The sequence below is a fragment of the Rhinoderma darwinii genome, chromosome 10 (assembly GCF_050947455.1).
Source record: "Rhinoderma darwinii isolate aRhiDar2 chromosome 10, aRhiDar2.hap1, whole genome shotgun sequence".
In the NCBI taxonomy this organism is placed as follows: domain Eukaryota; kingdom Metazoa; phylum Chordata; class Amphibia; order Anura; family Rhinodermatidae; genus Rhinoderma; species Rhinoderma darwinii.
Window position 1 is genome coordinate 85,329,157 of NC_134696.1, and position 12,187 is coordinate 85,341,343.

Here is a 12,187-nt window from a genome sequence, read left to right on the forward strand (position 1 = left end):
TCTGTGCAGCATTAACTTTTTAGACCATTCTGGATGCAGCTTGTTTAAAAGGCGTCTCCCACCCGTAGTCTGGATAAATTTACCATATAAAGGGACTAAAGAATTCTCGGTTCTACTCCTCTGAACAACATTTCTCATGATTCCTTATTTTAATGGACTTTGTAAATGTAAGAATATTCAGTCTTGTTTAGATAAAGCTTATTCACCATATATATTAAAATGTTTCTGCAATGCTTTGTATTTATATTCCTACCATTTTCCAAATGTGTACTTGATGTCAATTAAAGGGGTTATGCGGGGGCCAAAAATTATTATCAGTGTACTCCCTGCCGTTTAAGTACGAACTGGAAGACTGTGTATAATAGCATCAGGTTATTGTGACTGTTATTCTTGAAAGTATGTGTATATACTGTATATATAATATATGTGTGTGTGTGTGTGTGTATATATATCTAAAAAATATATAGTATCTTACCATATTGTAATCATAAATGCATTTGTTTGTGTATCACCATACATTTCTGTACTACAATCCACTGTATATCACCCACAGTGCCAAGTCAGCCTCCAGAGAACGTTCGAGCTCTTTCCATTACATCTGACGTGGCGGTAATTTCTTGGTCTGAGCCACCTCGAAGTTCTCTCAATGGGGTCCTTAAGGGTTACAGAGTCATCTACTGGTCACTCTACCCGGATGGTGGTAAGTTTTAAATATGGCGATGGGAACAGTTTTTTTTGTTTTATAAAAGAAATATGGAGAAGTTGAATTTAGGACTAAGAAGATTGCATTGGTGCTTGATATGGAGCAGTAGCGCTTTGTTATAGAGTATGTGGCGTGGGATATAGTGGAGGTGTTCGTCACTTTTCATTATATTCATATTCAAATGCTACTTTCTATGAATCCTTACTACATCTAATAGAAGGTATATTTTCATTCGGAATAAGTAGCTGTATGGAGGTTCTGTGTATCGTTTATCCGCTGTACCCACCTGTACTGCCAGTCAATGGGCACGATGCATACATAGACTTTAATATAAGCAGGTGCATAGACTTTAGGCTTTTACGACATGCGGGTGTAAGCAATTTACAGGGCCGCTGTACAGCCTTGGTCTGCAGAATATAGTGGAAATTGCAAAGTTTAATATATGTTGTTCTCATATACTGTGTATCCTATGTCTTTTGTCTGCAGAATGGGGAGAAATGCAGAATATCACCACCCCACGGGAACGTGTGGAGCTGAAATCACTTGAGAAATTCACCAATTATAGTGTGCAAGTCCTGGCTTACACTCAAGCAGGGGATGGAGTACGCAGCAGTGTGTTGTACTTGCAAACCAAGGAGGACAGTGAGTACTGTGACGCCTGAGGACAGGGCTTCACCAACGCCTGTTACTGTATTAGATCATTACTTGGACAATGACTGGTTAATAGAGTTTGCTGTAAGTGGATCGTGTGTATAACCTGTATGTACGCTGCTAATCACTTCTGTTTTGTGCTTGATTCAGTCCCAGGACCCCCTGCAGGAATTAAAGCCGTGCCAGCCTCATCCAGCAGTGTTGTGGTTTCCTGGCTACCTCCAACAAAGCCAAATGGCATTATTCGCAAATATACCATTTTCTGCTCAGTCCCTGGATCGGGTCAGCCTGTAAGTATCAACAACCAAGATATTCCATTTGTTGAATAGTAAAACGCTATATCCATGTCTCTCATACGATATTTGGTTCAGACGACTCAACTGTTGCGCTTTCTAAAACTCGGGTTAGATAAAACCTATTTACGAGTTGGTCGCTCGGGTTCAAAGCAAATGCTACACTAAAATTAAAAGTGTTAGTATGTGAAGCACTTTTTGTTTTTACGGCTCTTGCACACGACTGAGTCTCGTCTATGATCCATGGAAAGATGGGACATGTTTTATCTTTCGACGGATCGGAGAGTTGGGTCCGTTTTCGCGGACCTGATTCACCCACTGACTTCAATGGGCCGTGAAAACTATCGAGTGCCACTCGGATGCCGCGAAAAACGGCCCGAGTGCCACTCGCTCGTGTGCAAAAGCCCTTAGACTTCTTTTGTCATGTTGTACAGTCATCATGTGTCTATTCAGTTGGTCGAAGGAAAATCGATTTGGTAACATAATATGAACAGTTAAAGGGGTTTTATAAGGTTAGAAAAAAATGGCTGCTTTCTTCTGGAAACAGCACGCTTGTCCGATGGCTGTGTCTGGTACTGCAGGTAAGCCTCAAGTGAACAGAGTTGAGCTGCAATACCAGACACCGCCCATAAAGAAGAGTGGCGCTATTTCTGGAGGAAAGCAGCCATGTTCCTCATACAACCCCTTTCATCTATAATCAGCTAGTCGGCTTTCTGTCTTGTCTATAGAGACAGTGGCAATAACCATTCTCTCACATGCTCTGAGCCATCCCTTCAGGTTCCACTACTACTGTTTTCAGCAGCTCCGTTTTCCATGCCACCCCCCTGCCATCTATTACTCTCTCTAAGGGAGGAAGATTCATCTGAATAAAATGGAAATCTTTGAAGTTTTTACTCTTTTGAAGTTTTTCCCCCTCAGTCTCTAGATGGAAAAGATGATGCTGCTGGCTAAAAAGCGGCAGCTAATTAGAGTTAATTAGGTACGAGGTAAAATAATTTGCTTATATGCAATTCCTAAAACCACATTGTATGAAAAGAACATGTTAACTCTTTGCTGTCCAAATATTCTGCTGTTTGTTCCTTGGCGTTGTGATTTGTACCTGAACTGATTTTCTTTTCGGTTGTATTTTGCAGGCCCCTAGTGAGTACGAGACCAGTCCTGAATTTCTGCATTACCGTATTATGCACCTTCTTCGAGGGCAGCAGTACATGCTCTGGGTAGCGGCAGTGACATCCGCGGGGCGCGGCAATGTGAGTGAAAGGGTGATGATTGAGCCTGCAGGAAAAGGTATGGACTGATTTTATGTACTTTTGCAAAATCATGAAATATGGAACGGAGTATATTCATGTTAGGTTTGCTCTGACTATAGTACCGAAAAATATATATTCTTCCACAGCTCCAGCCAAAATTATATCATTTGGTGGTACAGTGAGTACTCCTTGGATGAAGGATGTCCGCTTGCCATGCAGCTCGGTAGGGGAGCCAGCTCCAGCTATTAAATGGACTAAAGACAGGTACTGTAGAGTTATCGTCCGTTTTTTTTTTTAAGAATATAGAATATTATTGAAGATAAATAAACCTCATTATGTTCACTCGGACATCTAGATAACAAAACCTGAGTGGTCCTCTTTATTGGTACAACATTTCTTTAATGACAATACAGGGGTCTACAAGTATGACAGTGTTGACTACACAATGCGTATATGTCCTCTTCGCCCAGCGGTTTGAAGACTATGGTGGAGATGTACTTCAATGTCATGGCCATCTTGGTCAACAGGTCTTTATCGGGTCAAACGCTTGTTTAAACTCAAGGAACATTATTTCATGTAAGGGTTTCTACCATGGAACAATCAAGATTTAAGAAATGTTCTTAGGCCTCATTCAGGCGGCTGCATTCAATCCGTGAGATACGGACCGTATGTCGGCAGTATTTTCCGGACCGAACACCGTTTAGGGAGCCGGACACCTAGCATCATAGTTATCTACGATGCGAGGGGTTCCTGCCTCCCGGGGGGATTACTGTCCCGTACTGAAAACATGATTACAGTATGGGACATTATTTCTGCAGGGAGGCAGGAACCCCTCGCATCGTAGATAACTATGATGTTAGGAGTCCGGCTCCCTGAACTGCGTTCAGTCCGGGAAATATGGCCGACACACTGTCTGACCGAACGCAGCCGCCTGAATGAGGCCTTATCTAACACTGGTTCTTGACCATTGCTAATACTTTGCACCTTTGTGTCAGATATTGATGACCTCCAACAGTCCCGCAGTAAGGACAAGGCATATAGTCTTCATGTGTGACCTGTATTAAAAACCATTCAGTCGGGTTTTATTTATGACCTAAAACCCTTGGAAATATTATTGTTAGAGATGATTGACAATTCTAGCAATTCGGAGCTTGTCGTGAAGGCACAATGCAATCTCTTTCTTTCCTACCATAGTGAGGACTCTGCTATTCCAGTGGCACTAGATGGGCATAGAGTAATTCACACGAATGGCACTCTCACACTGCGTTCTGTCAAAGCAGAAGATTCTGGATACTACACCTGTACAGCCACTAACACTTTGGGTTTTGACACCATAATTGTTAATCTCCTTGTACAAGGTAAGATGCAGTCAAGGTCTAGAAGTTCATCTATGAATAGTTTTGAGGACTACAAGAAAAAGGAAGAGCAAAGTAGTCCAGTAACTGTCTTGTAAAGGGTTCTAATGCATTATTATGACTTATTGTCTTATTTCTTGTCTTCTAAAGTCCCTCCTGACCAGCCTCGTCTCACCGTGTCTAAATCTTCAGCTTCTTCTATAACATTGGCCTGGATCCCAGGAGATAATGGTGGAAGCTCTATAAGAGGTACCTTTCATATTTCCGGTTTCCATATGCAGTATCAATCTATTCAAGATTTCATGTCCGTCTGTATTTCAAGACCCCTAAGAGCTACCCGTACTGGTCAGACTCCATATTGCCATATTTCCCCTGCTTTACTAAGCTATCGCATTATAGAAATTTCTGTGTCCTCTTTTTCACCCCTTAGGTTTCGTCCTGCAGTACTCTGTAGATAATGGTGAAGAGTGGAGAGATGTTTTTATCAGTTCCTCTGAGCGATCCTTCCGCTTGGAGAATTTACGATGCGGAACTTGGTACAAAGTCAAGCTGGCAGCCAAGAACAGTGTCGGCGCTGGAAGAATCAGCGAAATCATCGAGGCCAAGACTCATGGAAGAGGTATGACCTTCCTTACTATTGTAAAATTTCCATTTCTACCCCTTTGCCTCTACTAGATAATTTTTGATAATCTCCTTTTGCTAAGTCTCTATTTTTAGGACATTCTAACGTCACATATTTTGCCCTTCACCACTTTGAAATTAGCAGAACACATTTAATATAAAGCTTTTTAGTAAAAACAATTGTTGGCCCTTATTTGATCCTTCTTTCTTCTGTTATAACTGATCACGGTGATAATTGTAATATTTTACAGAACCATCTTTTAACAAAGACCAGCCCCTTTTCACGCACGTGAACTCGACTCATGCCCGGCTGAACCTCCATGGTTGGAATAGTGGAGGATGTCCCATTACTTCTGTAATCCTAGAGTACCGTCCACGCAATAACTGGCAATGGCAGAGCCTAAGGGCTAATATGACAAGTGACGTCTTCCTGACAGACCTTCGTGAGGCCACCTGGTATGAGCTGAAGATGAGGGCCTGTAACAGTGCTGGGTGTGGAAATGAGACCTCACAATTTGCAACACTGGACTATGATGGGAGTAAGTATGTTGTCATCATATACGTATGTGAGGCGTGGCATACTATGTGAGATGTTTTTGGTTTTTTTTTATTGCCGAATGATTACATTTTTTCAGTCTATCAATAGGATGATATAATCCAATGTTCTGAAAACATAATACTAAGCTTTAAACTTGCATCGAAGATTTAGCGATTATTTATGACGTGTTTGGCTGTACTATAGTTTTTTGTCTGTTTATATCATACACTTATGAATCAGATCACAATAGAGAATAAATCTAGGAAAATAAGTGCATGAATATACTAGGACATATCATTTAGACTACAGTATGTTTCCGTTTCTTAGTTTTTTCTATATGGTGTGTATGGGGTTTGGTTATTCCCTATTCACATGCAGTGTACTTTCCTTAAAGGGAACCGATCACCAGCATTTCACCTACTGAACTCTCCTCACCCCTTGCTGGCCGCTGCTGTCACAAGTTTATCCCCGCTCCTAAGCTCCTCCTCCGACCGTAAATAACGGTCCGCAAACATTTTGCGCCTTTTATGGTAATAATCCGTCAGTCTCCTTTGTTTCTCTTCTTATGTCCGCCCACCACCTAAAACTGGCCCGACCTGAATACCGAAATCTTGTCTGATATAGAGCGCATATTTGTACGAGCCTCAAATCTAGTTACTGCCAATAGGCCGCTATGGTGTCCCGCACGCACTAGAACAGGACATCGATGCGCAATTGCGGGATTTCGCGTGTGCTGGGGGGAGGTGAGGAGCTGTCAATCAAAGGTAAGGAGGCGGGGTTAACTCGGAAAGGCTTGAGGAATAACAATATGACACTTTTCGAATGACTCTTATGCTCATTAGCATATAGAACAGGAACACTAAGAAACTGACTACTAAAGGTACAGATCTACTTAGGAGATAATTATAGGTTACATAAAAATGATTTTTCACCCACTTCCACCAGCTATTGCTGGTTTAATAGGTGAAATGCTGGTGACAGGTTCCCTTTAAGTTGCGAACTTTCAGTGCAGATTCCACACTGAAAATCTGCAGCTGATCTGCTGCATGTGCACATGGCCTTAGTAAATGTGTTGAGATGATCACTTGGCACCCCATGTAAACCTCTCTCTAGTCTTTTTGATAAATAAAAGGCTGAGATGGACACTGGCATGGCTCTCTGTTGCCAGACGGCTGCTCCCGTTTTGTGCTGTCAATGCAGCGCCGGTCCAACGTTATCTACAGGGGACAATCATTTCAAACACTCCGGTTGCTATGGATACACTGTCTGACAGTTAGTCTTTGTAGGGGGTTTCCAGGCATTATGTGGTTGGCACCCAATCCGTTTCAGACTATCTCAGTCTCAAGACGTACAATGGTAGAAGTACCACATAATATTAGATATATATACACAGCAAAAATTAAATAAAGTAGAAATACAGAACATTTATTAATGCAAATCAATTGATCCGTTCCAAAACAGATGTGTATTTCAGGGATAGAGGGATTTTGGTGAAAAGTTAAAGGGGTTGTCCACTACCGGACAACTGATGTCCTATCCACCGGATAGGTCATCAGTATGTGATCTGTGGGGACACCCGGACCCCACACGATCAGCTGGTCCAGTGGCCTGCGGGAACTGGATGTCATTGCACAGTATGCAGTGTACGGAGATGGCATCACTTGCCCCTGTGCATTGCATAGCGGCCGTACTGCAGCTCTGCTCCTATTCACTTGAATAGGAGCAGAGCTGCAGTACTGAAGCTCGGCCACTATTCTGTGACTGGAGCCAAGTGCTTCCAGCATGGATGCACCTGGAGGCACCGGACCAGCTGATCGGTGCAGGGTCTGGGTGTCGGACCCCCACAGATCATATACTGAGGACCTATCCGGTGGATAGTTCATCAGTTGTCCGGTAGTGGACAACACCTTTACGGTTGTTATTCTATAACAAGGACACTTAGGAGTTGTGGCAATGGGGGAAAAAGGTTTGATGGTGCTCAAACAACACTTTTTTTTTTTCTCTTTTACTTCAAATCAGTCATACTTCTGTAAAAATATCATTTTTTAATATAATCATTGCTGTACTTGAACCCCACAGTTGCAATTTTCTGTTGATCCTATTCCTTGTCCTCGCTCATGGAAGTCTATAAATACGTGTGGTTGGCTTAAGTGATAACTTGCTGCAGCATGAGAACTTATCAGTCATAATAAGGATTTCTACATCTGTATTGAAGCACATGTCCACCCAAATCCTTAATCTTACACTTTCTCTGAAATGTACCCCTTCTTTTAGTCGCACAGTATTTAATTTGTTAGGGCCAGCAGTTTGTGCTTCAGAGCTGCTCTTGATTCTGTAATGAGTAACAGGAAGTAGAAACCATTGTCAGCCATTTTGGAGATTATGGAGAAGCGTTTTCGGTCGCCAGTTACTCATCCTTTATACACCTACACATAAATATATATATCTTCTCTCCATACCTTGCAACAACTGTAAAATATTTTCAGGTATGTATAATATAAAAAAGCACAAAGACATAATGTCACTTTGTCCTAATGAATACGCAGACTGATCAGTCAGATCATTCATGAAGTTTTAGTTTTTTAACAGCTGGATAGGCACAGCTTGCAGACCTGATGAATTATGAATGTCATAGAGGGGGATCCCCCCACTATTAGCCAGAGCTGCTAACAAGTTCTCCCTGTGGTGGAATTAGATGAATGGCCACCAGGTGATACTACATTTCCCCATGCAGTGCCCTCTGCAGGAGAAATGTCTGCCTTGCCACGGTTTCTCTGGAGTGGCTACCATGCTAAAGGAGTTGTCTGTTATGAGCAATTCCCTGTAATTGAGGTATCTGACTTAAAGAGGACCTGTCACCTATACTCACATGTCTGTTTTAGTAAATAATTGTATTCCCCTTAATATAACAATTCCGGAACATATTTTCTTAGAACTCTGTGTTTTGCCATTCCTCTGTTATTCCTCCTAGAAATGTATTAAAAAATTGACAACTGGGTGTTACCAGTTGGGGGTGTGTCCCTACACAGACTGATACTGTCCAATCAGTGCTGCCTGTGCCAGACTGTGTAGGAACACGCCCCTTTGACAAGGGGAAAGGTAACACCCAGTTGTCAATATATTCATACATTTCTATAATAAATATCAGAGGAGTAGCACAAGAGTAGAGCTCTAAAAATTATATTTCAGAATTGTTATTTTATGGGGAAAATAAGTATTTACTAGAAATAGAAATGGCAGGAGAGTGACAGGTCTTCTTTAAATTGGGCACTAGCTACCCAAACTATAAGAATGAATAGTTAAGTTACATTGTCATTGGAACAGATCTCCTAAAAAAAAGTTGCAAATGAAAAGCCCATTGCAACCAATAAGATTTGAGCTCTCATTTTCTAAAGTGCTTCTGGAAAATGAGAGCTTGAATCTGACTGGCTCCTATGAGCAACTACTTCACTTTTCCTTTGCTATCTGTTTGATGCCATCCCCATTATGGGGTAGACTTATTAAGATTGTGCCTGTTTTAATAAGAATCTAGCTGGCATAAATTGCGACAAATTTATTAAGAGGCACATGCCTCTTAATAAACTTGTCGCATCTTTGGCTGTCCGTTCGCCACTGAATGAAAGTAGATTTCTGCTAAAATTTGCAGCAGTTTCTGGTGTAAATTATAGTAAATGCGTCAAATCCATTAGTGGCCACGCCCCATAAATCCAAGTTCCACCCACTTTTAAAATGTGCTGAGAGCAATGGCCCAAAAGTTTTAAAAAAATTATAGTTTTGAGCCGTTTACGACATATCTAATCTAGAAAACTGGTGAAGACACGTTGTTAACTTCCCTCTGTCTTTATATTTTTGATGGGATACAGAAAAAATTCAGTGTTTTTAGTTTTTTGTTTTTTTTCCTTTTTAACAAACCTTATATAGTCCGAAGGTTTCGGGGCATTCATTTATATAAACACGCTGCAGTAAATGAACAAACCAGGGCTGTTTGAAGTAAAATAAGTAATTTCTATTCATTTACAAATCCTACACCTTGCATTTTCACACTTCAATGAGCCTTTGATCTCTAGAAATCGTTGTATAGGCCAGGTTTATAAAAACTTCTTTGTGACACGTTTTATTTTACGGAGAAAAAAATATATATTTCATAGGTAACTTTTCTTTGATTTTCTTCTTCGAAGAAACTGATATTAATTTAGAAAAAGCCAATATGTGCTCCAAATATTTGTGATGATATTTAGCCGAGTCTAGAATGTAACATAAATAATTGCCCCCTGATGTCCTTTTACCCCTGAATCTCTTGGTAACTACTGTGTGTTTTTGCTATAGTTGTTAGTTGTTTGTAGTATGATTTTGTTTTAGTTTAGTATTAGGCCACTTTCACACGGCAGAATTTTGGTCAGTATTTTGCTCAGTACTTATAAGCCCAAAAATTTCTCTGCGTAGGTTCCGCTCCTAGTTTTGCTGTAGGAACTGTCCTTGCTGTTGGGACTGTTATAGACCGGGCCGGATTTCTGTTGGATGGCGCCCTGTGCGGGATTCGCTATTACTGCCCTCTATAAACCAAAAATTAACCACATATATAGACACGCAGATACTGGAAAATATATACTGTACATACATAGAGGGACATATTTAGGCAAACTGGCAAATACATATACACACATTCTGTAATATAGACATACATAAGTGTGTGTGTGTGTGTGTGTGTATATATATATATATATATATATATATATATACACAGACACACGCACACCGGAAAATATGTATACAAATACATAAAAGACATATTTACATATATACACAGTGCAGATAATGTAGTAGATGTCACCTGCAGTCCTATGTAATACCACAGATAACACCGTGATAACTATACCCACACACATCTAAACACACACACACACACAGAGGCATACATATATACATACTAACATAGAGACATACATACACACACATACTGGAACATATACACCCACAAACACAGACCCTTACCATCTCTCTTTGCTGACAGGACACAGGTTTCTTGCAGGACGGGCTGTGAGCAGGGCTTCCTCCTCTGCTTTTGCTCCTCGGCTCTTGTTTCCTGTGTGTGTGTGTGTGTGTGTGTGTAACAAAGTGCAGAGGACAGAGCAGTTGCGCCCCCTACATGCTAGGAGGGTGCAGCGCCCAGTGCACACGCACAGGTCGCACCCCCCTAAGGCCGGTCCTGATTATAGATGAGCTAAACTTTTTATTCTTCCTCCACAGGTACTATTCCACCAATTAAGTCAGCACAAGGTGAGGGAGATGATGTGAAGAAACTATTCTCTATCGCTTGTCCTGTGATCTTGGCCACATTGGGGGTAGCCCTTTTGTTTATTATACGCAAGAAGAGAAAAGAGAAGAGACTAAAGAGGTTGAGAGGTGAGTAGAGGTCTTCTATGTGCTAGTCCTGATACATACACTCAATGTACAAATTAGACAGCATGGAACAGTAGCGTTAACCCTGTGTGCTACATTCTCAACCAACAAGACCACGGACGAATCCGTAAACGCTATGAACCAAATGAAACTAGGCCATTCTAAAAAAAAATGTCTAGTTCTTAGTAGAACTTGCAGGCTTAGAAATATAGTTTTAGACTGAATAAACACTTTTTTTTTAATTTAATGGCAGAAGATGAATCACTGAACGGTTGTTTTTCAGTACAGTATTGTTCTTCTCAGTAGAATGTCATCTACAAGTGTAGCTTTAACATTTCTCTGAAGTTTTATAGAGGTTGTCTGGTTCCAGCAAATTAATGTTATTTATTTTGTATAATTAAAAGTTATAGGATTTTCCAATCTACTTTCTGTATTAATTCCTCACGGCTTGTTGTTATCCAGTAGGATCCTTCATTGTTTACTTCAAGTGGATACAATTCTGTCCATGGTCATGTGATGGACACACAGGTGAACGGCTCGTTAGTTAGTTTGTGTATCAGAACTGTGTCTTCAAACGATCCCAACACCTGTGTGTCCATCACCTGTGTGTCCATCACATGACCATGGACAGAATTGTATCCACTGGAAGTAAACAATGAAGTTTCTCCGTCATCTACAGTATTGGCCGGGACTTCGTGACCAGAACTCCCACATTCCCTGTCATGTGACCATCTACAGTTCTTCTTGGTTGGTTAGAATGTTTGATACTATTTTTAAGGTTACTTATACATAGCTGATATGGATAGCTAACATTATTGTCACATGGGTAGTTGGGCAGAATTTTTAAGGCATCTCGATCCAAAGTCAAGATGTAGTTAAAAATGTGCCATGTTGAGTTTGGCTTTAAGATGTGAGATATTATTCCAGTCTTTCAGAAGACATACTTTTAAGTCTAAATGTTCTTCAGATTAAATATTACCTAAAATGTATGCACTAGACTTGAGTTAATACACAAAAGGAAAAAAGAACAGAACTTGCGGGCACTGCCAGTCCTAAATCACCAAAGTACTTCAATAACAATCCTCCCTTATTGAACATGCTACGGGTTACGGGGTTGAACTAATCCCTTCATCAGGAATATATCTGCTCGATGAAGGAGTTCGTTCTACTCTGTAACATGAAGCACGTTCATCAAAGTAGGATTGTGAAGTACTTCGGTCGTTTTTCCTTTGTGGATTATCTGTATGCCGATGTGGTCTTCAGACCTGTGAACAACCTTACCAGTGTGGTGAAAAACCCAATGAGCCCTATGTTCTAAACAAGAGTACAAATCCATCAGGTGCACAAGATTCCACATCCCCGACCTGTAATATATC

At 40.8% G+C, this 12,187-nt stretch overlaps 1 protein-coding gene across 2 annotated transcripts in view; it reads left to right on the forward strand.

Annotated features, from left to right (window-relative positions):
• The window catches only part of DSCAML1 (DS cell adhesion molecule like 1), a 186,904-nt gene that overhangs the window by 169,050 nt on the left and 5,667 nt on the right, over nucleotides 1-12,187 (forward strand). For both annotated transcript variants that reach the window (XM_075840151.1, XM_075840152.1), the window contains exons 18-27: nucleotides 554-700; nucleotides 1,190-1,345; nucleotides 1,505-1,644; nucleotides 2,781-2,934; nucleotides 3,044-3,161; nucleotides 4,092-4,255; nucleotides 4,403-4,501; nucleotides 4,683-4,871; nucleotides 5,125-5,412; nucleotides 10,659-10,814. In XM_075840151.1, coding sequence (XP_075696266.1) covers nucleotides 554-700; nucleotides 1,190-1,345; nucleotides 1,505-1,644; nucleotides 2,781-2,934; nucleotides 3,044-3,161; nucleotides 4,092-4,255; nucleotides 4,403-4,501; nucleotides 4,683-4,871; nucleotides 5,125-5,412; nucleotides 10,659-10,814 — 1,611 coding nt within the window. The remainder of the gene's footprint in view (nucleotides 1-553; nucleotides 701-1,189; nucleotides 1,346-1,504; nucleotides 1,645-2,780; nucleotides 2,935-3,043; nucleotides 3,162-4,091; nucleotides 4,256-4,402; nucleotides 4,502-4,682; nucleotides 4,872-5,124; nucleotides 5,413-10,658; nucleotides 10,815-12,187) is intronic.